The 27,172-nt window shown below is 48.5% G+C and overlaps 1 protein-coding gene across 7 annotated transcripts in view; it reads left to right on the forward strand.

Annotated features, from left to right (window-relative positions):
• AMPdeam (AMP deaminase) overlaps positions 1-27,172 on the forward strand; it is a 115,157-nt gene that overhangs the window by 19,548 nt on the left and 68,437 nt on the right. For 2 of the 7 annotated variants that reach the window (XM_075892666.1, XM_037422837.2), the window contains exon 1: positions 13,210-13,574. The exons of the other annotated variants lie outside the window; for them this stretch is intronic. In XM_075892666.1, coding sequence (XP_075748781.1) covers positions 13,529-13,574 — 46 coding nt within the window. In that variant the 5' untranslated portion in view covers positions 13,210-13,528. Of the gene's footprint in view, positions 1-13,209; positions 13,575-27,172 lie in introns of those variants that run through there. 7 annotated transcript variants of the gene reach the window in all.

The following is a 27,172-nucleotide window of genomic DNA, read 5'->3' on the forward strand; positions in this document are numbered from 1 at the left end:
TTTTGTCACTTTTGTGTTACGTCTCTTTGACCAGCCCACGTGTGGGATTTCATGCATGCCGTTATTTTCTGTGGCCTTTGAAATGTGGTTGCGTACTTATATTGGCAGCATACCTTAGTTGGCGCGCTGAAGCCGACAGATTCTATTGACGCACATGTTTTCCTGGGGATGTAAAAACGATTTGCAGTTTTATTATCCACTTATCCTTTTTGTTGTTTGCTTACTTTTAGTGCCAGTTGCTTTCCCTTTCTTTTGGTAAATAAAAAATGCGATTCTCGCAATGCCACCTAATTCATTGCTGTTATCATAAGCTTGGTTGCATTATTGTTGTATGTGTGTGATGATTGGAATATTGTATGCTGTGTGATGCTTGGATTGATTGCCTTACTGCCTGTACCATTCCTGCTTGGGCTCCATGCCTGCAGTATCTTGTAAAAAAAATAAAAAAATATTGAAGTAAATATAGGCGGCGCCTATGCGCCGTAGGATGGCGGGGCGCGTGTTTTGATATAGTTAATGGTGTATCTAGTGCCTCCTTCGTCATGGCAACGCGGCAGAAAAAGCTCCGCGCAAACTCCGCACCCGTTCCAATTGCGTCAGTGGGTCTTTATAAGTAGGGCATCCTGTTTCCTATCGCGACGTGACGTGACGTGACACCTGAGCGTTTTCCAGGACGCGTGGTGTATTTTTACGTTCGCGCGCGCGCCATCGAGCTTTTATCGCACAGGTTTAATCTTTCGTCCTGGTACGTTTTTCGCGAAATCTTGGACTGCTTCCTGCTAACCATGTGCTGCCTGAAGTGCTGCATCTGCAGCAGCTGGAACGCGCGGGTCGATCCTGATTCTCTCAACTTTATGCTTTCACTTCGCAAAAACAATCTTCTTTATGGTCTCCTTTTCTTCTCCGAAACTGCGGAATAACGCAATTCAGTACACCAGGGGTCGGCAACCTTTTGAGGTGGAGGACCCATTTAAACGAAGCCAACACAGCGGTGGGCCGAAGGGAGGCAAAGAAGGGAAGAGGTGGAAAGGGAGGGGGAGAAGCTTCGCAGGCAAAGCGTTAGTATCCGGCGAATTGACAATATTTAGTTAACTACAAAAGAAGCCACGAAACGTCGAAACCGGAAAAGGCAGAGCAGCAGAAACTTAGACAAAGATCAGAGACGTGTTTTTGTTTCTGCTGCTCTGCTTTTTCCGATTTCAACGTTTTGTGGCTTCTTTTGTTGTTAACTAAGTATGTACCAACTTGCCCAGCAAGCAACTCTCCTAAATTGACAATAATTTGCAACACTGTATCCTGCTTATTTCACGCTTATTTTCGCGCTTATCACGCTTATTTTCAGCACTCAAGTCAGAAAGCTGCAATTGAAAACATTAAGTTACGAGCGGAAATTAAATTTTAGGTGAAAACTGCCATGTCGGCCTTCAGATATGAAATGACAAGGGAAAGGGTAGGATAATGGGGAGGGGGCGCATAATACTACCCTGCCAGTTGCAGCATACCGACCCCTGCAAAATGCGCCACGATTGTCTTAACTCTGTAATGGAGTTTGGAGCTTATGTCTCACTTTCTGTCTAAAGGTTATACTGCTATTCCGTGCAGTCTTATCGTTTCCATATCGTATACCGTTATCTCGCATTATAGTGTGCGCTAGCTGCTCATTTTGTGTGCGTGCAGTTGGCGTCAGAAGTTTAGAGACCGCTATGTCTGAGAAAACTGAATTTACCAACAATTTGCGACTGTATTCGGTTGAACTGCACAGTACAGGCGGCGTCACCGCATTTTGGAAAAGGTCGGTAATACTCGCAAGGCTGCCTGCCGAAGCAGCGGAAATTTTAAGCTTTTTCTTGTCTCATGGTTTTTAAACACTTTACATCATATGTATGTATGTATGTATGTATGTATGTATGTATGTATGTATGTATGTATGTATGTATGTATGTATGTATGTATGTATGTATGTATGTATGTGTGCATACATGCATGCATGCATGTATGTATGTATGTATGTATGTATGTATGTATGTATGTATGTATGTATGTATTTAGTACTTTCACTGTAAAGAACATATAGGCGGAGTCGCTAACGACTGCATAGCAAAAGTGTGTCTCAGGAATCGAACATTTAAAATCTACCTCAGAAATTGATTGCGGTTGGGCTCGGTTTAACATTAACGAGTGGGAGGATTGTATCGTTGGCCCCGCGAAAACGTCCCGCCCGAGGCGCATGTTTTAAAGGCTTGTAATGAAGTGAAGGACTACTTCGAAGTTGGGCTACAACTAATGGGAGGACCCGTGCCAAGCTCGTTGGCACGGGTCCTCCCAGACTTTTAATTGCTAGCCGCCGCGAACTGGGTGGAAAAACACTGCCGCAAAAACTTTCTCCATCCGGGAAACTTAAGGACGTGCAACGAAATCGACGGTTTCTGTGCTGTGTTTACGAAGATGATAGGCTTCCAGCGAGACATTGGGCTGTTTGTATTGGGCTGGGTAAGATAGACCGCTGTAGAACAACAGAATGGGCACTCTTTCTTTTTTATTGATAAATCGGGTCGCTGCAGCGGCTCCCTTGTTTACGTTGGCGAGGAGAATGAGTTTTGGATTTCGCCTCGAAAGCTTTCCACGATGCCCCGTGTAGTTCAATTAAGAATGCTATTAGAGTTTGTGAGCAAACACTGAAAACGTAGCAGAACTCGTCAAACGTTCAATTTCTGCTATTGTTTGTGATCGAGTTGTTGCATCTCATTTTGTACGTGTTTCGTAAGAGAAATAATGACGTCGGCGTGAACTTATTACGCTTTCGAAGTTCGTCACCGCCTCCGAGTCGTTTCTTTGTGTTTCTGAGGAACTTGCACGTGTGCAAACAGTGAGGATTGCCTGAGAGTTAATACGCACAGGATTGTAAGGCGATGTGAATCAATAGCGAATACAAGGCTATGGCAAGCAATCCCGGTTGTTTATTGTGCTAAACAAAAAAATGCATTGTTGAACTATGTGGTACGTCCAAAATATGGGGTGAAAGTGTTGGGCTGCTTGGATCTATAGTGTGCATGATTATGAGGGATTTTCTTATGTGTACCGTGTGGGTTCAAAAATTGAGGAAATCGAACTGATAAAATACGCTTTACATCTAAATGCGTTACTCATAAAACCTGCACACATATGGCTGGTCTTTTGCGTCAACCGCGCACCTGCGTACGTCTGTCATCGAGTGCTGAGAGGCACAAAATTAAAATCCGCGTGCGCTATGCTCTTAATCAGTGGCGTAGCGATGGGGTAGCACACTGGGCGGCACACCTGTATACACGTAGGCGTCGCTGATAGCACCGTACGTGCGGCACGCGCTCCCATACTCTCGACTGTATACATCGTTAAGTGGATGTATTTGCTTTTTTGCCGGTACACCCATTGATATGCCGTTGTAAACAGTAAAGCTTCGCCGGCAGAGAATCCAAGCAACACAGCTGCCAAGTCTCGGACAGCCGCGTAAACGCCGTCGAGAGCTGCACAGACGGGAAACGGCTGCGCCCGCACTAATATAGACCCGCACCCTGTCGGAAGACATCAGCTGAGGCCAAGCCGAAGCCAAGCCTGTTTCCGTCACTGCTCTTTTTTTTCATGCTCCGGCCCCTTTCGCTTCTAATCACTCGACATAGACTTGCAGCGCGGTTTCCTTGAGCGAAAGGGTCGACGCCTCTACTTTTGCAACGCGTTCGTGGAGCATTGCGGATGCTCGCCGGAATCCACGCGCTTTTTCTCCGTGTGTGAGGCTTATCGCAATAGACGGAGTGGGGTCGTCGCGGAGTAAACAGGTAAACACAAGTGCAGTGTATACACTCTGAGAAGGGTGCGCGAGTCCGTGGCGCGCGCCGCTCGCTCAGCTATTCTGGTAGGGGGGCGACGGAGTTGACGACGCTGGAGCCTAACGCGCTGCCAGCCAGCCTTCTTGACCCTGCAGCGCGCGAAGGCCACCCTTAACGCGCATATTTACTCCGCGCGCGCGCGCGCGCCTTGATTGTGTTTTTTTTTAATTGCTTGGTGACGTAGTGGTCTGTCAGCAAAACTGCGCTTTGACCCCCCCCCCTCTCTTCCCCTCGCACATCTTTTTTTGCGTCTCCGTGTCTTAGCCGTGGCAGGGCTACACCGCTGTAGGAATACATTGGTCTAGCCAAGATATGCCCCCGCATATCAGCTATTTACCCGAGACCAAATAGCCTTAGGCGTTGGTCGTTTATGGTGCTTTGATCGAAGGTGTCTAATCCGTGCCTCAACATCACGTTTGCTAACTGTGGTCACTGCAGTACGAAGGCCTCTGTCGGCGAATTTTAGTTCAGTTATTTTGCCCGCTAAGTCCCGAGGCTACGGAATATCCGATCGTATATATCAGAGCGCCTTTTCCTGTGTAACACTTCCAAATACCTGTCCCTTTTCCAGGCATCGATTCGTCTACTCTTGAGCATTGATCGCGGTGGTTGCGTAGAGTCTCCAACGAATATTCCTCCACACCCACCTCGTAAAGAGAGAGAGAGGGCTAAGGGAAATTCCTGGAGATCCAGCTGGCGAGCGCCTGCACGGTTTTTTACCCTACATTGGAACTTGGTGGGGCGTAGAGAAGGAAGAAATGTGAAACGGAGAAGGAGTTCGCCCTGTGCACAGAAGGATTCTCATAAGGACCGCAATCCAATTCAACACTGTGGTCAGTGTTTCCCTGGCGTACATGATTTAAGCCATTCTGCGATTTCGCTGGAAGACCGCCACCTTACTGGCCTGCGAAAGAAATCTCCTAGCGCTCTCGAGAACTGTTAATCTATGCGAACGAATAACGGCCGGAATCGTCCCCCTTGCTTCTACTCTGTAGAATGGATGTATGGCATTTGTTATTTCTTTTGCTGTCACGTTTTATCAGGTTTGTAGTGGGTCAGTGAGCTTGAGAGAAAGAGAGAGAGAGAGAAACGCTGCTCGCGACGCTTTGCGAGAATGCACAGTCGACTTAACACGATGCATTGCCCCACGAAGCGCGAAACAGGCGCTGGGAAGACGCGCGTTCTATTTCGGTTGCTGCTGTTTACGTTCCTGTCACGCGCCGGAAAATATTGCGTACGTGTTGGCATGCAAGCCTACATTGCAGCTGTGCGTTCGAAGATGCTGAACTCTGCGGATGGAAACTCTGGTATATATCCCAGCAGACATTGAAAACTGCTGTTTCAATGATGAGCGATGTCGTTGGCACGATCCCTCAGTCGCGTGACTGCGCAGCTGTTTGGCGATGGCGTTGTGGGTTTAGCCTCTGCTGCGATCAAACAATATGTCGGCGCGTCACTGTGACGGGCATTCTTGACAACATGTGTCACGCTTGTGAGATGTGCGGCGGGGACGCGCGCATGCGCTGTATGTAAAGTTGGGTCGAAATTACGAGCACGTAGTTCGTCGCACCTTAACCATGGATCCAGTTGACGAGCTTCACAAGCGTTGATCCCGTTTGGGCAAACAGTTATGCAACCTATGTTGATGATTGATGTGTGGTTTTAACGTCCCAAAACCACCATACGATTACGAGAGGCGCCGTAGTGGAGGACTTCGTAAATTTTGACCACATGGGGTTCTTTAACGCGCGCTTAAATCTGAGCACACGGGCCTACAGAATTTTCGCCTCCATTGAAAATGCAGCCGCCGCATTTTATGCAGAGCCCAATTCACCATCTGGCGGCAGGTATTCACAGACTACCACCGCTCATCCAAGTCCGCTAGCGTATCATTGATCCTACCTTGGTATCCGTCATGACAATACCTGCAAGGTTTGCTGTATTGAACCTGCTGTAAAATGTGATGGAATGTGAAGCAAATGTTAAATGCATTACTTCCGACGTTTTCTTGGTGCGGGTGTATCGATGCTCTGCACAGCTCAGTGCTTGTCGGCCAAATCTGGGCCCTCTAGTAGGCCCGTGAAGTGGCGACTAAACAAGACCTCAATGTCCCGACGTGGGATACCCGCCCGGATCAGCGAACTGCACAAAACTCATTATATTTTTTTCACCAACCAACTAACCAACCAACGTAATCGGTAAATAATCTGATCGTATTAAGCAGCTTAGCTTCGGAGTCGTAAACATTGTGGCATGTTGAATTTTGCAAGCTCGAAGGGAGTCGCCGTAGTAAATTGCAACCACTTGAGAGCACCACAAATAATAATAATAATAATAATAATAATAATAATAATAATAATAATAATAATAATAATAATAATAATAATAAACATTCGGCCGTACTCGTCATGTATGCTGTTTGCCGCGCATGCTAGTGAGCCGCGGACACGTTTGCTTGTCGCTGAGAGGCGCCTAGGCGGCGCCGTCAGCGCGCCTTCTTCATGTAAATAAGCCGGCCGCTTATCATTACGCGAGCGGCAGCGTGTCCCGCGGTGCTTCTTCGCACTCATTCGCACGTGCTCCTCTCGGAGTGCCCCTGGCTATCGCGCGGGTTTGCGTGCGCAAAAGCGCATCTTCCTAGAGTGAGACGAGACGCCGGCGCCGGCATGGCCACTTATAGGGATGTCGTCGACCACTGCACAATGAAGAAACGTGTGTGGCTCGCGATATTCGGGTTGCTTTTTTTTTTTTCTGTAGTTGTACCTTGGTTTCCGCGAGGCTTCTTCGTCTAGTTAGGTTACAGGCCTATTCCATGTTTGTACACAGCTGTAGAGGACGTCGACATACCGAGGAGCTAGCTTGTAGCGACGTCGCGGCGCGCAGGCTCCGCCCAGCCCAAGGCTTGCCACCGCCCTTTATGATCATGCGATTATAAGGCGCCTGTGCGCTGCATGCGACGTCGATACAAGCACTTCCGCATATCGACGGTATCCACCGCTGTTTACAAACATAGAATAGGTCTGTGGGCATCACTTGCACGCACTGTGAGCGGCTTCGGGCCTAATAACTCACGCACCAATGAGCTCCAAAGCTCATACACGAGTTATATAGGATATAACCATGACTCCAGTCACTGAAATTGGCTCGCGTTATCGAAAACATCGGGTGAAAGCAGATGCTCTAGCCTGTTAGAGTTGCAGGCCGCGGTGATCGAGTGCTTATGATGCTTGACTGCTGACTCGAAGGTCGCGGGATCGAATCCCGGCCGGCTGTGGCGGCCGCGTTTAGATGGAGGTAGAATGCTATAAAGACCAGTTTACTTGCGTTTAGGGGCACGTTAAGGAACTCCGTGGAGTCGACGTTTCTGCATCCCTCTTCTTACGGCGTTGTTCTGGGGCGTGAAAATTAGACAATTATTGTTAAGCCTTCCAGAACGTATACTTATCTCCGTGGTTGCTGTAACGCTGTGCATTAATTCGCGGCCGTTGTATATACGTGTCGGTAGGCACGTACTATCCTCGTTCTCACTTGCCGCGGTGGCCGTCCATCCATTAGTCATGCACTATGCGGGGTCTGGTCGTTAGCCACAAAGAACGACTTCGACAACGTGCCGAGCGGGAGCTGTGAGGCTTCGCATTCCAAAAGCTCCTTGCTGCGCTGCATGCGTCGTGTATAGCACGAAAATTGCCGAGCGGGTTCCCCCACTATAGCTACACGTCACGTGCGCGACTGCATGGCGCGAGAAAAGGGCCGCTGACGCTGCCGTGCAGGCATGCAACGTTCGCGCTATTGCAGCGCTGTATGCGCACCCGTTTGCGTTGTTTTTTGTTTTTTTTGCTATACTTTTCGTAGTTATACGTAAACTAAGCACGGCATGCCTGATTGATATGTGGGGTTTAACGTCCCAAAACCACCATATGATTATGAGAGACGCCGTAGTGGAGGGCTCCGGAAATTTCGACCACCTGGGGTTTCTTTAACGTGCACCCAAATCTGAGCACACGGGCCTACAACATTTCCGCCTCCATCGGAAATGCAGCCGCCGCAGCCGGGATATGAACCCGCGACCTGCGGGTCAGCAGCCGAGTACCTTAGCCACTAGACCACCGCGGCGGGGGCTAAGCACGGCATGCATCAAAAGTGTTTCTGATTCTTTTTTTGTTGACCTTGTGTGTTTTATCTGAAACAGAGGGAAAGGGAAGTCCTGGCAGTACTTGTCGCATTCCTTCCCGCACTGCTCTCCGATTTGCATATGTGGTACATAGAAAATGTGGCATCTGTTGAGCTGTGAATTCCTCTGACGTCACAATATCACAGATGTCTGCATCTATGTCCAGTACCAAGCCGCATGTTTTTGCAGTAGTATATTTGAGGGTCTGAAATGATTATTCGGGGCGATGTTCATCGCGTTGTTGTGGTTGCATCTAAGTAGAATGAAATACCGAAGTTTAAGGCTGCCTATTCATGTGTCCTTTGGCGGATTGTGCGAGCTGGGTAATGCGTGGTTCCTATCGCGAAGTCAACAGGCTCGAACAGGTTTAGTCTGTAGCTTCCAGTTATCTATTGTCTGTTGATTTTCAGTGCTTGTCGCTTGCTGCGTGTGATGTGATAATTAAGTTGTCTAAGTGTGGTTTGTAATTATTACTTGTAGAGGCTTCGTCGGACTTTGCGGGCAGGTTTATCCCGTCGGTACTTCCATATGTATAGATGGTGTCTGAAGAAACACCTGCACATACTGGTAGCAAAGGTTCTTCTTCGTCTGTGAAGCTGACGTAATAGGTGATTGGTGATGTAGCTTGGTGTGGGTGAAGTATTCGACAGGAGATGTTGAATGATTATGAGCTAACTGTACTACAATTGCGTAGGGTAATTATAGGTGAGAAGACTGTAATTTGCACGTTGCAGCGGGTGCCGCAACCAACAGGCCCCCGCTCTCCTACACCTCATTTTGTGTAGGGCACTGCGGGGAATTGCGAAGCACTCAGTCTCGCCGTTCCACCACAGCGTGGTTGCAGCCCAGGCTGCTCGCCCGTGCTGCGTCGTGCGTTTCGCGATTTTTGTAGTGCGGGGCAAGGCCTCAGTTACCGAAGACCAGTTCTGTGCCTCCGAGTGGTTTATTTTTCCGACCCTCAGGAAAACGTGACTTTTCGTCGGCGCCAGTCATGCCTGGTCGCTAAACCATGACGCTATGCGGCTTAACTCACGTCCGGTTTCCCCTCAGGGTATAACTGGGTTAGTTCAGTTAGCCTAAACACAATAGGCCCAGATGCGGCATCGGGAAAGCGTGCGTTCGTACACTCCTTTGTCCCAAGACAATAATGCACTGCAGCGTAACTTATGCCCGGCAGTGGTTCTCTATATATGTTCAAGGTGAACCTTGCGCTGTGGTACAAGACACATACGCCGTGAATCTAAATGAGATGTCGATTATAACCTTTTTAACCTACCATATTGGGGTATAATGCAGTTTTCAAATACTATTAACGGTCAACAGCTAGGGTGGTTCATTTTTTCGCCGAGAGGTGCACCAATAGTAATAATTAAGCAATAAATCATTAGTCAGATCCAACAAAACCGAAACGTGGAGCTGCTTCGCGCTGGATATACGATGACGTCGCAAATTTGTTAAATGCTGGCGAGGATGTAAACATAGCAACGCGTGCATCTTCTATCACGTGTAAAGCAAGCTGGTGATGTCGTCGACGTGTAATCAAGCTGTGCCAGCCCGTCTTAACCCTACCAATGACGAGTTCAACGATGATAGCAGTTATACTGCCTGACAACGGAAGCATTGCATTTCGACTTCGACCCGCCGACGTGTGAGGCTGTAGCTAACGTGCCCCCACATCGATCTCCTCGTTGCTCAATATTGTGCGTGCATACTGCAAGGCCCTTTGGCAACGACGACTGGCACGCTATGCAGCTAACAAAACCGAACTGTGCGTCGTCGTCGCTTCGTGGAATAAAGCGCTTGCAGTGAAGAGACAAACGCCTTCGGTAGAGGAGTCAAAAGCTTTAATGCCGGAGAAAAGTCGTTCTTGACTTGCTGGTCAACCAGGCCAAGAGACGTCTCGAGGAATCGAGGCGTGCGTGAATGCCGCAACTACATCTTCGGTGGAAGTTGCAACATGCTGCATCTGTCTGTTGGGTGACGCGCGATTGGAAAAGAGTGGTAACGTCTGCTTCATACTGTGAGGATATCTCGGAGCGCATGGCATCGCGGTGCGGCCAGAGCTGCAGTCGCGCACCGGCAGCAGCTCGCGCACGCCTGCGCTTGGGGAGCGTGGTGTTGACAGCGGTACGCGTTGGCCACATTGTCGGGTAGCCCGCTTATTCCATCTTTGCTGCGGCAACTAGGCCGATATTCTGAGATAAACGTTGTGCGATGCTAACCTGTCAGTCTTGATTGAAGATAATGGGTTTCTAGAAACAGTATTTGACGTAGCATATACGTTGGTTGTTCGTTCCAGACGCCGTGGTACTGGGTGCGTTCGCGTATATTTCTTCTTTGTGTGTGCACCGCAGTACGCTTCGACGGGGAAGACCATAGTGAGCACGTATACCATGCTCGGTATAGATTTCACGTTAAAGAAAAACGAAGCACCCTATAGAGGCAGCCGTGCAGCTATGCGGGTTCGACGCAATAAAACAAACGAGAACGAGTTCAGGAACGCTGTAGGTCAAGTTAACGACCTGAACGTGCTTCTTCTCGTCGACATTCGTTACATGAGGCAGCACTCACTCGCCGGTGCCGAAATGCACGCGGGAAGCTTCCAACTTCGCTTAGCACCTCGTCATGTCCCCATAGGCAGCAATGACGGCACTTATTTTGGACGGCCGTGAGTCATACAGTGACGTGATGAGCGGTATCAGCCCAGTTCCTACAGTAACGATGAAATTAGCCCGCTGCCCGACAATGCGGCCTGTGCATGCATGCTGCCGTAGCCGACGACACGGTTCAACCGTTCAGCTATATGCATGCACCGCGCGATATGCTGCCGATGCGCGTTGCCGCGCTGGCCGCATCGCGAGCGAGATTTTTTCAGTGTGAAAGACTGTGCAGTACGTCACGTATACAGGGTGGCCCGCGTTTACAGGCTTCTTCCGGAATTGGCTACCAATCATTAAAATTCATATTCGAAATAACTTATTGGCGTACGGTTGTATAACTTAAAACACACCAGGGTTCCGAAGAGAAGATGTGTTGAGTTCTTTATTGAAATTGGTGAAAATCGCAAAGTTGCCAAAGTGCGAGTAACTTATTATATTGTGGGTATTGCTTTCTGGAGTGATCGCATGATGTAGTTAATCTAATATTGCTGCATGTTTATGAAGTGCATGAACATGACCTTGTTGCGTCGTTTTTGTTTTTTTACAACTTGAGAAGTTTATAGGGAGTCTTGAGCGATAAAGTGCCTTGCAAATCATTAGCTTGCATTTTTATTTTTATCATCTTTTCTTTTTTTTTTTTTTACCTGTTCTCCTCTCACCGCACGTTTTTTGTGGTTTGGGCGTGTCGACGGAGACCTCTGGCGGTCGGACTCGCGGTCTGGTCGAGCCATTAGCGGGTGCGTGCATTAGCTAACCCCGCCGCTGCACTTGGGCGCCTCGCTTTGTGCGTGCCTCGAGAGCTGACGACACGGTGATTTTCTTTTTTGTTTCTTTACTCTTTCTCTGTCTGCTCGCCCTGCATTCTTGTAGGAACCGATTGTCGTCTGTGTCGTTGCCTGTGTAGTTATATATCTCGGAATGTGGACGTCTGTTCCATTGGAACTAATAGAAAACACGTTAAGCACGCAACAAAGGCCCCGCCCCCATAACGGGGGGGGGGGGGGGGTCTTAGGTCTGGAGGTTTTGTTCGCAGCAAAAATATAGGCGGGTAATTTCAAGTCGTACAAACGTTGGCACGCACACATACGCATGGTACGCCTCTTGGTATACCTTCGTCGTCATGCTATTCGTGATGTATACACTCCTCTGGCTCAGCTTCGCCTATAAAAGGGCAGTGGCTTTTCGTGACAAATAATGGTATCACACGCGGTCGACGATCAATATTATTTTAGCCTTCTCCTTGTGCTCGACAGATAGAGATGCACCCCGTGGGATTAGGTGACAAGGGAAAGCATTGATTGATGTGTGGGGTTTAACGCCCCAAAACCACCATATGATTATGAGAGACGCCGTAGTGGAGGGCTCCGGACATTTCGACCACCTGGGATTCATTAACCTGCACCCAAATCTGAGCATACGGGCCTACAACATTTCCACCTCCATCGAAAATGCAGCCGCCGCAGCCGGGATTTGATCTCGCGACCTGCGGGTCAACAGCCGAGTACCTTAGCCACTAGACCACCGTGGTGGGGGCTGGGGGGGATGGGTGCACGTTAAAGAATTCCAGGTGGTCGAAATTTCCGGAGCCCTCCAGTACGGCGTCTCTCATAATCATGTGGTGGTTTTGGGACGTTAAACCCCACATATCAACGAATCAAAACCGTGGTGCGGGCGACAAGGAAGAGCACCTCCTTAGTAGTTCATGGCGATATATATATATATATATATATATATATATATATATATATATATATATATATATATATATATATATATAGACAGAGTTGGAACTTTTTGTGTGTGTGTGTGTGGGGGGGGGGGGGTGAAGAATATCCACCCATAAGTCCGTAAGCAATGGGAAAGGTTTAGCGAACTACTGCGTTTCGACTCGTCGACACCTTGACATCTGCTATAAGCAGATTCTGACAAGCACGACACCCAAAATAATGCCGAGATATGCTCTTGCTCGTCTGTGCTGTTGTTGCCTGACACGTAAGCGGATGACCCTTCTTACGTGGCGGTGAGTGTCGCTGAGACGGCGAAGCCGTCGGCGGTCGTGGGCCAAAGAAAGCGGAAGGGCTGCTCTGCGGCGGCCGAGGGAGGCCGGGCATCGTTGGCTTCCTGCCTGCCAGCCCGCTTTTCTTTTTCGCTCACGTGTGGCCGTCGCAGGAGCAAGAAAAAACGACGCCGTCCTCGTCGGCGTAGTACGTCGGTTAGGAGGGCGCGACGTCGCGTCTGGGTCTCGTCGAAGGCGTGTCGGGGAGGGAACGGCACGTCGCCGGCTGCGGACGCATCGCGAGTCTGCCTGCGCGGCTTTCGTCACGGCGGTCCTCCTCGCTCAGTTGTGTCTCTTGCGGACGCTCCCTCGTCAGCACTCCAGTTCTGCCGGAGCTTCCGTTCGGAACGGTGCGATCTGGACGCGTTCTCGTGTTCCGCTCGCTCCTCCGCTACAGAGTGGTGTAGATGCCTACCAGTGGCGCGACGGAATCCTCTTTGTTTTGGTTGCGCTTCGCTTCTCACATCCAGTCGCATCTCCGGTTCTTGTGCTGTGCCTGTACTCTGTTCCCGCCTGCATACGCCGGCCTTTACGCTTGTCACTCTTCGAGCCCCACCGTGTTTGCGTGTCTAGGGAAGTCTGTACACGTGCGCGGTGTATACCCATTGCAACTGGAACGGGGAAGCAACCCTGCGTATAGTCAGAAGAATTAAGAGGCATATATATACAGGGAGCAGTGACCGATCTTTGTTTTGTGTCGGGCCTGAGGTCCGGTGGTCTTCGCACCTGGACAGGACACGAACCACTGTGATTGTCGATTGTCGTGTCTGGTTTCGCGATGCCGCACAAGGATGAAGAGGAACCGCAAGCTGGCAGCAGTGCCGGTGGGTGCAATAACTCCTCTACTTCATTACTACTCACCTATGCACAAAATGCGCTGTTATTTACGGTCCTCGCGTATCTGCGCTGCATCTGCCATCAGACGGAAGTTGTGGTGCTACTGCGTTAGGCATGTGAACCTTATTACTTTCTGTTTGTACATTTTTTCTACACTGTTGTGGATTTTTCGCTTTTTTTTTCTACGGGCAATAACATTTGCAGGTAAAAAAAAAATAAGTGATCGAATTGGAAATACGAGGGAGGCAATGATAAAAATGTACACGACAAATAATTGATAATGACCGAAAATTGAGTTAGGCATTATAAAAATACATGATGTGGCTGTGGTACAGATAGAAACAAACAAGGCACTGTCTTAAAAATATACCTTTCGGAAGAAATGAGGATGATATACACTAACGACAAGAAAATCTAGTCTTGTCACATTTACGCGCTTCGTGTGGGAAACAAAAGCACATGATCCAGAACAGCAGGCATCACACGTATCTCGAGCGTCGAGCAGTATTGTTAGGTTGTGTGCGTGCTAATCAATTCTACTGCTTCGTATAGCCTTTCTGCGAGCGTCGCGCGCCGTTCGTAATAGCGCATGTAGTCGCTCGGTGTTGTTCGGAGCGCATATGCACCTTCACAAATCTTCCAACTTCCTCAAATATTGTCATGGATTGACGTAGTGAAAGGGCAGTCTCAACCACCTCGTATCGCTTGACCGTGCGTCCCGAAACATTTTTTGCTCGACAATGTCCTTGCGCTCTTTTTGACTTGAATCAACCGTCGCGAAGCCGCATTACGATCGACGTTCACAAAAGCAGCGCGTCTTACACACTGAAAAGTAGGGCAAGTAAATGGTTGAAATAAAATTCTAATTTCTCCCAACCGGCCTGTTATGCCCTCCTCCTTGCCCCACTATACCGTTTAGCGACCCACAGCTGCTCCTTTATCGTGTCAGCTAGCCGTCGACATACATGTCCAGCGCCGTGCAAACTTGCTGATCTTATCGCGCCACTCCTTGCACTCTCGACATCGCTTTTCATCTCTTGAACTCGCCGCGTTGGTGTAGTGATTCTGGTGCTTAACTGCTGGCCCGAAGGTCTAGTTAGATTAGACGACCCGAATCATCTGACGGGGGCGGCAAGTCTGGGCCGTATACGTCTAATCTATCGGACCTGTTCTGCCATTGTTTGAAGTGCAGGGTTACGTCCGTTTTTTTTTTTTTTTTTTTACGAATGGGTAGGTTTAGAACCACTGATGTTGCTTTACAAGCAAGAACTGTTTACTTCCCAACTCTGCCCCGTCCCCCTCCCCAAGGAACTAAAGGTCGCCGTTGTGAGAAGCATTAATCACGTCTTTCCTTTTTCCTTTTTTTTTTACATTCATTGCAACACTTGTTTTCATTCGAATGACGCGAAAAGAGGGCGGAAAAGGCAACTGGATAAAGCTTGCCTTCCCCTCCCCCTCCTTACTCCCCGCCTAATGGAAAGCCCCTACGCAAGCCTATGGGTGCAATTACGACAAGCACTTCTGCGAAAACTGCCTGGGTTATCACTCGGCGAGTGATTATGAGAACCGCGATGACTGTGCTTACAAAGACATCGGTCATTGTGCATCCGTCTTATAACAGCGACGAGAGCCGCTGTCGCTGTAGCGAGTTACCCACCATCCGTCAGGACGATTAATGCGTGGTCACGGCTGAGAAATGCTTGCAAAAGAGCTAAATACTGGTAATTGCCACACAGACATCAATGTACACCGGCCCTTATGGCTGTGTCATATTGTTCGTGGAGATTATAATTAATTAGATGTAGCTGCCAACTAAAGTTTTTATTTCAAACTTATTTTTATTTATTTAGCCAATATTTAGTAGTGCAAAATCTTGTGTCAGATCATCCGTAGACCATAGGTGAGCCTTCCGGGGTAGTTTCTGAAACTATAGTTCAAGAGCTTTGTCGTAGGCAAACTTTTTAATGCGTCATCGGTGGTAGAAAGTCGCCCATATTTCCGTGTCACACGTATGCGCGGCTTCATGAGTTTACACAACAGCGTGCTAAGACGTGGAATTTATTAAGGGCACCGTGTTTGTATAGACAAATTCCGCCCGACTTACGTCACGAAAATGCGGTGGCGCTGTCTTGGTAGGCAAAAGAGGCTCTGCCTACCGCAGTTTTATGCTGAGTTTTCAATGGTGCATGTGGTGTCAGTCAAGAAACGAAAAAAGAGAGAGAAAACGGTATGCCGACGAACTGCGTCGCGGTTAGATGTGAGTCGCGTCTCAGAACTTAGTTAAGTTAGTTGGCGCACATCGCAGCCCTCAGCGCTTATGGCGGAGGTTACGTGCGGACGTCGCTATAATTTTACCCATAATGTCGACATCGGCCTATCTTTGTTTACAAACATGGAATGGGTCTGTAGCTTCGTATAACATTCGCGGTGTCCGAGTTGTCATGCCCGTTATCTCGGGACAGAGTCGCGAAATCTATAGCGCGTTACAGAACAAACAACGCGTTCACTGAGGAATATGGTGGTATTCATATCGGGCGGTTTGGTGTTTTGTTTGTGCCTACGAAGATGTGTTCATAGGGTGAGCGCGAAGTGTATGTACTTTTCTGGCGCGATAAAAAAAAAAGTGAGAATGCGGGCTTGTGTGTGGTCGATGGTTCTGCTCAAGTCTCTTTTTACGCGTTCATTGATAGTTGACGTGTTAGTATCTTCGTTGATGGAGTGAAAGAAGTTCTGGAAGCGCGTCTGTATGAAAGACAACGGGAGAGACGGAGAGGTTGGAGGCAGGGGGAGGCATGTGCGCACTTATGCGCGGTCATTCGTTCGTTAGCGTTTTGGTCAATTAACGCAATATTTTTTTTTCATTTTTCGTTGTCACTTTCGCGTGATATATGACGTACGCTTTCGCTAAGATCGCCGAGTGCAAGCAGTGAAAGAAAAAAAAAGCATTAATGGTGAGAAAGCGAGGTCGGTCACGTAGTACTCTATTGCTCTCTATGTCTCTCTTATTTATCTATCTTTGTACGTGGCTTGATGAATGTTCATGTCCCGCGTAATTGCGGTGGAAGAGGCTGGGTGATTACGCTTCTTCGTGGCGGCGGAGAAATGCGCCCTCGGCGCTGTGTGTGGCTTTGCCGCGCGTCTTCGCGTGGCGGTCGTTATCGCTGTAATCCTTCCGCGATGTTTACTGCGATTCTTAGGGACTTCGGGGGATATACCGCGGAGTGGAAAATAACTCGCCGCCACGACGCCTGGCGGGAAGCGGAGGATGACGCTATGTGGTGTTTGTATATGCCCTTGCTCCGGAGCACTCAGTTGCCTTGTAATGATTGTGCCAAAGGTGCGTCTGCGGGGGATAACGAACACCGCAATGGATCGCTCAGTGTTATTATATCGCCAAACCGGGTCTCTTATATAGAAAGTGCACCCTATAGGTCGCTAGCAGGTCACGTTTGGTGGTGCTCAGGTTGTGTACTAACCGCGTGGTCTCGCAGTCCGAGCCGGACCTTTTCGACAATGTCACTAACTACCACGCCCACGGCGCGCAAGGACCCGCCATGGTTGTTTGGTGGTTGTGTGGCGCTCGATTGCCGACTGCAAGCTTGCCATATTGAATACCGGCGGTAGTGGCCGCATTTAGATGGCGGCAAAGCGTTAAAGACCCGCGGGCTTGGATTTTGGGAACCACCGGAAAACGAGACATTCACATAAAACGAAGTACACAGATGGTTGAGTGTTATTGCGTTTTGAGCCGCATTGTATTCAAATGATCGAAATGATTCCGAATGTAATGCCCGATTTCGCTAAATATCAGTTTTTATTAAACTATCTCAGATTTAGTGCTCGTCAAACGCCAACTGATCGAAATTTCCGGAGCTCATCTAAACAACAAGGTTTCAGGGCGTTAAGTTCCAACAATAATTACATATTAGCGGTGGGCAAGGATAAGAATGACTCCGCAGCCTCAGTGAGCCTTTAAAACGATTGGTTGACGCTACCCATTCCATGTCAGTTGAACCAAAATAAATTCCTTAAAAAAAAAACGCCAGGCCTGCGTGAAAGGTGCAGCACAGTCACAGCGGAAGCTAGAAGAGCGGCCTTTCAGAGCCTTTTCAAAACACTCATTGGGTAACTACTGCAAGCACACTTGCTTGATACCCACTAGGGCATTAATTATAAGCTTTTGGGTATAGCAGGCCGGCATTCGCTTTGCTATTTTTCGTCATTCTTCTGAGAAGTGTGGTACCCGCTAAACATTCGCAAGGAATTTCGTGCCCATTGTTCATGCTTGTGGCTGACGACGATGAGGAATTATGGCTGAAGTAGGTATGTGCCACAGTTAATAGGGGAACAAGAACAAGCTTTTGTTATAGGTTGGAGCATTGGACGGCCCACTCGTTATGCTATTTGCATTATGCGACGACTGGTTGTTCTTTCGCTGCTTTAAAACGCTTTATAAGTCTTATTAACGCGACTGCTTTCCCGACATCAAGCTTGCCTAAGACAAATTTGCCAACAAGTCACAAGCACCGGCTTAGCTCAGTGGTATAATACTGGGCTGGCACCCAATGCACCCGGGTTCTAGCCCTACTGTGTCCTTGGTGCTAGGTTTGCCAACAAGTCACAAGCACCGGCGTAGCTCAGTGGTAAAATACTGGGCTGGCACCAAGTAGACGCAGGTTTCGAGTTCTACTGTGTCTTTGGTGCTAGTTTTTTTTTTTTTCATTTAGCGGGATGTGGTTACGGACACCGGTGGCGGCGGTGGACAACTGCGCGTGACCAGAGTTGTGATATCATAACAGCTTACGCTGTGAAAATTGGTACGAGTATAATGCGCTGGTTTATAACAGGGTGTAATGTGCCATAAACCATGCATAGATAATACGTTGACAGGCGACGAACTTATATGTACATTGTTATATACCATACTTCTCGATCTACGCATCTTTAATAGCTGCGAATGTTGCCATCTATAAATGTATGCAGAACTTCAAAAGCCCCGCTACTTCTGCAATCAGTCCCAGGTTAATTCCCCCTCCCCTCCCCACTGATGCGAGTGTGAAGCTGTATGCCCCGTGCTGGTATTGCTGCTTGCTACACATGACGTGGTGTTATGCAATTTCGCTGAGCTGGATGAGAGGAAAAAAAAAAGCGCGCATTAAGCCGCACTGGTTAATGCCAAACCCAGGTCGCCGCGGCGCTTAAATATGCACGCGTTGACGACCGCTAACGACCTTGAAGTTTCCCTCACCGCAAGGCGGCCGCGATGCTGTGTAGATGCAAGGGTTATCATTAGGACTAAACGTGGTCGTCCTGTATTCGTTATCTGGCCGGCGCCGATGTCGTGGAAATATGGCATATAAGGCTAATTATACCGGAGTAGGAGAGGCGCCTCCCTCTGCGAGCATGAATAGGCACACGAATAAGAAGGTAGTCCGCGAGGTGCCACTGCAATGAAGATGAAGGGGAAGTTGCTCCTAATTGGCCAATTACCAATTGCTGAGATATACTTTTTTATGTATTGGTCGTGCGCCCTAGGGAAGAAGTGTGTTAAAGAGTTAACATTCAAGATTCAAGATGTAGTTCCTATTTACCCTTCACTGAGTGAGCCGGATGAAGGGTTAAGAAAAGAAAGGCAGATGAAGAGAAGAGAGATACACAGAAGCACGAGCATATCCACTCTATACAGGCGGTCGCTCAGATTTTTTTGAGTTCAAGCATACTTCAGTAACGTTTAGATGCCCTTTGCGCTCTTGCGTAATTCAAGAGACAATCGAACATGCCCTATATGCAGCTGCGCTCGCTATGACACCCAGGGGTGCCTGCTCCAGATTGTATCGAATCAACTGGACTCCAGACTACTTTCTGTACAGAGGAAGGCGATACACATAGCGAGAAAGTCGAACGATACCTTATGAGTAGTAAGTACAAGGTATATTCAAGGCCTTTCCGTCAAAACTGAACTGAATTAGAAGACGCTTGAGCATTGCTTTCAAGAGAAGAACTCGATTGCATAACATCGCCTTCCCAATCGCTATCTTTCCTTTTCTCATTGCTCTCAGTAATTGGTGGTCCTTTCATCCAACCGCTCGTTGTGCGCTTCACATGTTTTGACGCTTGGCGCAGTTCCATAAGCTTCCGCCACGCAATAATACATGCGATGTGCAATGACGTTCCTCGCGCTCAATATAAAATTCAGATGCTTTTTTTTTTTAGGCCCCGCCATGGTGGTCTAGTGGCTAAGGTACTCGGCTGCTGACCCGCAGGTCGCGGGATCAAATCCCGGCTATGGCGGCTGCATTTCCGATGGAGGCGGAAATGTTGTAGGCCCGTGTACTCAGATTTGGGTGCACGTTAAAGAACCCCAGGTGGTCAAAATTTCCGGAGCCCTCTATTACGGCGTCTCTCATAATCATATGGTGGTTTTGGGACCTTAAACACCACAAATCAATCAATCAATCAATCAGATGCTTTTTTAGGGGAAAATCTTCTTACGCCGTGGAGCGTATATGTCCTGTGTCGTCGTAGTCTTTGTAGTAGCCAGTTGCATTGCATTGCATGTCAATAAAAACTGTGTCACAGCATATCCACGGAGTGAATGATGATGAGCGGGGCAAACCGTCCGTCCGCTTCGCCCCACTCGTTATCATTCACTCCGTGGGTGTGCTGAATTTTTTTTTTTCGAACTAATTTCAAGCGTGGGTGTGGCTCTGTAATAGAACACCTGCTTGAACCGCGCATAATTGTTGAATTGGATTGCCACACGAAACGAAGTTTTTTTTTTTATTATCACTATTTTTTTATATTCATCTCTCTCGAATATTCACTCTCGGACGCGCTGATTTTTCGCTCACAACGAACGACGCTGACAGCGAAACTTCTGCCGGACGAGCTCGATCTTTAACGTTATAGCTTTAAAATATTTTTGGTGCCTGTACAGCTACGAGTAAATATTGCTGTGCAGTCGGATCCGGCTCCTGCTGTCGTTAACCCGCACAATTTCGCAGCCTGGCAGGTGTTTTTTTTTTTTTTCACGTTTGTGGGTGTATCCTTTTTTTTTAATATCGAATGCAGCAACCTGGATGACGACGTGGCTTTTACCTCGCTATAGTTTCACCTGTGGCGGCGCCTCCTACGCGGGATTTCAGTGTTCGCAGTGATCCGTCATCGTTGTTAAATATAAAGCGCTTCTCGTAAAAAAACACCAGCGGGTTCGCAAACATGGTTGCGAAAGCCGTTGCATCGTTAATTTCTTTTTAACATTGGTTCTCAAAGTAGGTAAAAATATTCATTGTGGTGTTTTACGTGCCAGAACTACGTGATTACGAGGTATGCTGAGTGTAATGGGCGATGCTGGGTTGATTTTATCCACAATTAACTCTCTAACGCACATTTCAATCTAAGTACTCGGATTGTCTTTCTTTTCACCCCATGGAAACTGGACTCTCGGCCCTTTTCATAGGAGAAATGTTTGGGTGCTTGGAAGCATGTAGAAGCCACGCCAGTTTCAGGTGGATATTGATGATTCCATGTGAGCGAGACAAACTCAGATTCCCCGCTGCGGTGCTCTAGTGGCTTAGGTACTCGGCTGCTGACTCGCAGGTCGCGGGATCGAATCCCGGCTGCGGCGGCTGCATTTCCGATGGAGGTGGAAATGAGGTAGGCCCGTCTGCTCAGATTTGGGTGCACGTAAAAGATCCCCAGGTGGTCGAAATTTCCGGAGCCCTCCACTATGGCGTCTCTCGTAATTATATGGTGGTGTTTGGACGTTAAACCCCACATATCAATCAATCAATCAATCAATCGAGACGGGCTCAGACGTGCGTCTTCAGAGCGTGTGCTATACGGTCTAAATAAAAACTTTTGCGCAAAGTACATGTCTCCGTACAAGACAACGTCTTGTACCGTAATCAGTAACCTATCGCCATACCTTCGTGCTTCTAGTTTTCTCCCTTTTTCTCTTTACGCTGCTAGAAACCCACTTTACAGGCCGATCTCTCCTCCTATATCGTTGTTAAACGTTTTCTTCGTCAAACTTAGCAGCGCAGACACGAAACTCGTTAAGCTGTTTATTCACACGGTGGATGTGTGAAGTTATCAACCAGGGCGTCCGGCGGTGTTTCTTCAACGGAAATACTTTTGTTGATTGAGATCACTTACCGCGCCGGGAATTGTGCTTCTCAGGCAGATGAATCAGACCCCAACCGTCATTTTAGGGGCATTTTGACTACCTTCAACGAGATCACGAAGCACTGTCAATTAGGCCGTAGGTCCTTTCCATTGTCACACGCAAAGTTGTCTAGGCCACAGGCAATCTCGTTTCGCTTGCTTCAGACGGGAACATACCGTAGCCTCGTAACCTATAGCCATTACTCCGATATTTCAGAACATTGTCCGGACTATCACAATCGCAGTTATTTTAACCACATGCTCTGGAGGTGCCCCTCTTTACAAAGAAAAAAATGAAGAATTTTCCGAAAACTCCTTTCATTTAATGCTCAAGAGTCCGGTTCTTATACAACAACTCAAGGCTGTCCAGAAGGCGCACAATGCGGCGGTGAGGCTGCAGGCTTCCCCGTTCCTACGTGGGAGCGGCCCGCGATCCTACCCCAATAAAACGGGGGTGGAATCCTTCAGGACCCCAATAAAAGTTTTTCATTCATCCATCCATCCATAGAGATCTCAGTGTTTCCAGCCGAGTAAGAAGGCGGCGCCGTGTGGTTAGGGCCAACACCGAGTTCGTTAGTATCGCACGCTTCACGCACGTTGCAGCTATATGCAAATAGTGTCCCGCGAAAAGGCGACACGTCGATAACGCAATGGGTCGAAGGAAGTTGCGTATATTTTCCTCGCGTTCGCTCTCTCCGCTGCACCCCCGTTACGGTGTCCCTAATGTTTCCCTTTCTCTCTTTCTCTTCCTCGCTATTAAAGGAAACTCGCTTCTATAAATACCGTAGCGTCGTGCCCAGAACGATGCATAGACGGGGACTCCGCCCTTCTCATACGTGCCAGGATCACGACGCGGAGGCAGTTCCCGTTTTCTCGCTCTGAGGTTATCGTTTTGGTTTTTTTTTTCTTTGGTGGCCTTGATTCAGTTCCTGAGCGGCGGTACTTCGCCACCTCAATGCTAAAGGTTACGGGCAGGTCGACTCGCTTAATTGGGCCTTTTTAAGAGGAGTTTTCATGTTGTATGTCTGCTGCCTTCTTATATGTAATTCAGCGCATGAAAACAGCAACAAACACTATGGTAGTCCGCCCGCTGTTGTGCAGTGGTTACGGAGCTCGGAAGCTGATCTGAAGGTTGCTGGTTCGATCCCAGCCGCGGCAGTCGCATTTTGGTGGAGAAGAAATGCTAGAGGCGTCAGTGCACATTAAAGAACGTCAGATGGTCGGAACTTTCGCAGGCCCCCACCAAGGCGTGCCTCATAGAATTATACCGTGGTTTTGGCTCGTAATACATAATATATAATTGTTAAACACTGTGATGTATTTATTAGCGTGCGCGTAAGAGGCACCCAGGTGATCAAGGTTAAACCGGAGCTTCCCACTGTGCCATGTCTCATAAACTTAATTCGATGATGGTACCAATGCGGGCTTGCTGGCTATTCATACTTTTACACTGACAAAAGGAACACGTATAGATAAACATAAGGCGGTTTTGACTTTTGTAAAGCTCCAGAATTCAAATATAAAGTTTGTTTATCAATATTCGCCGCCGTGGCATTGGGTGTTGAGACATGGCAGCAGCCGTGATTTGACCAGTTCGCCGCCAGCGGTTTATGTGTGTTGCCATCGCGAAATCAAATTATGTGCAGTCTTGCTAATGCTTATCATGGTTCGTCAAAGGACTGTTTCGAAGTTTCGGACCCGCAGGTCGCGGGATCGAATCCCGGCTGCGGCGGCTGCATTTTCGATGGAGGCGAAAATGCTGAGACCCGTGTACTCAGGTATGGGTGCACGTTAAAGAACCCCAGGTGGTCGAAATTTCCGGAGCCCTCCACTACGGCGTCTCTCATAATCATATGGTGGTTTTGGGGCGTTAAACCCCACATGTCAATCAATCATGAATCAGTCGAAGTTGTGGAACACATCATCATTGCTTGCACGCGCATGGCGTCAAAGCTGCTGAGTGTGCTCTGAGCCCAGTCGCAAAGTGCTTTTGGATGGTTTTTTTTCTTGGCTTTTTTTTTTTTTGCTGTTAATTTACGCAGTTACGCGAGACATTGGCTTGTAAAAATGTACTTCCAGATAATCTATGGCGTCGCTGCTGTGTCGTGGTTCGCAGGATTTTCCCTTCTGCGTTGCGTTATAGAAGCCGTTTCTTCATCGTGCGTTTTGCGCGCCAAAGGCACGTCGGGACGCATTAAACCTTGTAGGCTTAGAAAAGTGCACCAGTCGCTAAACTTGTTGGGTGGGCCTCATTGTTGGGTGCCGCTGTCTGTCTCCTTCTTTCTCCTGTCCCTCGTTATTGGCGCTGTTTTTTATGTGCCTCATTATCGCTTTTTGTGCCCTTAAGTCCGTTGCAGTTCGTTGCCGTTGAGCTACGCAACGCTTTATAATGGCTTAATCGGTTACTCCCTCTGTTGCATTGACACGAACGTGAGCAATGCAGTTTACTAGACTGATGATAACGCCAGAACACACGGCCTAGGTAGCAGATGCGGCTAAATCGGAGCCGCTATAGGGCACAGATTCTTTTTTTTTTTTTTAAGATAAGGGAAGGGGGCACAACTGACAGTGGATGCACTGAAGCGCTCGTTGAGCACGTGGTCGAAAGGGAGACACACTTGAGCGTGTCGGTGCGTTAGCGAATGTTTAATTTTCTTCGTATCCCTGGCGTATATATGCCTTAAGTGCCGAGGCGCCACAGAACTAAAGTCACTGGAAAAACCTAAAGTAGCGCCATTCGTGTCAATGGGCAGGCTCCTCTTCCCTCACGTGCATAGCTTTTGTGAAGGTATCGCAAACGCCATATTGTTTGTCCACTTTCGCGAGCGCGCGCTCCACGAACAGACGCCACCGATGTACCCTTTCAGCATAACCGAGGCGCAGCCGCTCGATGAACACACGGCGGAGCACTGCCTGAGCTGCCCAAGCGTGTGGCACATCCAGGGCGCCCGCGTGCTTCCGCCATGGCCTCCGAGATTGCGGGCGCGTGGCGGGGGAAACTCTAGAGGCGCTGCTGTGGTTGCTAGGAGAGGAGGTAGAGGCGAAGGGGTGTGGTTGGCGCTACTTGTTTTTTTTTTTTCGGGTACTTTACACAGAACAGCTTCATCGCGCCCTCTGGTTATTGCCGAGTGCCCATAGCCATTTTATTTATCACCAAAAGTGCTCTCACCGCGTCGTTAATCGAGCATTTCTGTATGAGACTTCTTAATTTCTGATCGTACAATACTGACTCGACCTTGCTTGACTTGTTCTCTACAGCAAGAGCCGAGAGTAAAGATTGACCGATACACAAGCACTTGTGCCTCTAGCTTTCGACTTGTGCCGAGTGTCTCTGCAGCGAAGTTGCATTCTTCGCTCGTGAATACAGACGCAAGCTATGCGCTGCACAATGGCGTCACCCCGACGCCGCCTCGCTGGCCCCTCTTCCTCCGTACGAATTTCACGCGCTGTTTCTATTCCTAGCCACGTCTAACCGCGGCTGCATCGTCATCGTGGCGATTGGCGCTGTCGCCATGATTTCTGGAAGTCTTATTACGTCGTCGTGTCGTGCGAACTGACTTCGTTATATTTCAGGTCCAAACCCACGTATTCTTCTGACTGCCGGAAGGAATTCGAAAACGCCACGGGGGTTATACTTGGAAAGCGTCTTGCGCTCTATAGTGAATTCGAGGTTGTGGTCTCCGTGCGTAATCAACTGGGCGTCGTTAAAGACAAAGACGAACTTTTTTCCTGGCACCTTCCCAAACGAGCCGCTGCTTTGTACATTGATTCCACCTTTCAGACTCCAACACCCCACTGCCTCTTTGGCTGTTGCGTCGCGTGCCAGCATCCACTCCTCGCAGTCGAGTGTGATTGCCCTTGATTGCTTGGGGATGCCCCAGCATACGTCACTCTGCGAAGGACACGGCTGGCTGTCTCGCGAGCGCGCCTTAACACATTGTGTGCGCCCCTTGATTGTTACGCAAATCGCCTGATCACTCGACAATGCCCATATATATACATATACCGTAGTGATAGAGAGAGAGAGAGAGAGAGAGAGATCTTTAAAGCGCTAGGCAATGTTGTGGATGTACTCAATTCTCTGTGAACTCGTAACTACAAGTGCGGAGATGCATTCGACCGGCGCCCCGCATCCGACGCAACGCGTGCCGGTGGGCAGAACGTATTGTGCTTTGTGAAGCGCCGTTGTCGCTTGTTCGCCGGTGCATGTGTCACTGGCATGTCTTTCTCTTCTGTCTTTTTTGTCTTCTTACCTTTTCCTTCGTATAATGTCTGTGCCAGAACAGAAGACGGGAACTGAAGTTTTCGTTTTCTTTGTGACCATGGCATACCGTCTCGCTAGGCATTGTGTTTTCTTTGTGAACATGGCATACCGTCACGCTCGACGATGAGGCATCAACGAGAGAAATATCCGCGAAAGGCTTACACTTGAGATGTACGCACCAGGTACTAGCCTCAATGGCTGTACTCTAGAAGAAAAAAGACGGGATGTAGTGTATAATAAACATGCACAAGATCGCACAATGAAGAAGTAAGTTGAGTTCGGAGAAATTCGCGAGTGATGATGGGACTCGAGCATGTACACGCGCACATGCTTTACTGTCTGTGACATGAATGCCGTGAGCACTGGACATGTCGCCGTCAACACCGCTTCGAGACAGGTCCGATGAAAGGAAAGCATAAGAAATGAAAACTCTAGATATTCACTTAAAGTAGACGGAAGAGGAAAGCGAAACGAAATGCGGCCAAGCCCGGGAAAGTCGATTCAACGTGAACCTCCGAAATATGAAAGAAAGGAGCGAAAAGAAATTCGTTTCTATCAACTTTACGCGGAACCTTGTTTAGGCCAGCGCAGGAGGGGAAGGGGAGGGGGGGGGGGAGGAATTCGCAGCGTCTTCTATAATGTGAATCGATTCTTTCTCGGAAAACTGCGCGTCGACGACTCCTATAGGAAATGGAATTTTGTTTTCCGTTCCGTCGGCGATTGCGCTCGCTGCATCCGTGGTATGTATATGTCCTCGCGCGCTGCTGTCATCCTCTCCTTTTAAACTCTCGCGTGCCTCGCACAGCGAGAGATTGCACGTTAAAGGTCACGCCCGGCAGGCCCGTGAAAAAAAGGTGCGCGAAAACTCGACTCGGAGGGCTTCCGGAGGGAAGTAATTGAAAGTAGTTGAGAAAGGCGCAGCCTTGGTGAAGCAACAGAAAGAGAACGGTCTCAAAGACAAAATAAAAAGAAAAATCTATTGAGTAGGACGACAAAGCGAAGTACGCCGGCGGGACTGAGTGTCACAATGTATATCGCCAAATAGCACGCCGCTGTATTTGCCTACGCGTTGACCTCCGTGCGTGAACAACTTGCAACCGCGCTGTTTCTATTAATTGACCAGATTAGTTAGTTAGTTAGTTAGTTAGTTAGTTA

The sequence above is a fragment of the Rhipicephalus microplus genome, chromosome 4 (genome assembly GCF_043290135.1).
Source record: "Rhipicephalus microplus isolate Deutch F79 chromosome 4, USDA_Rmic, whole genome shotgun sequence".
Taxonomy (NCBI): Eukaryota; Metazoa; Arthropoda; class Arachnida; order Ixodida; family Ixodidae; genus Rhipicephalus; species Rhipicephalus microplus.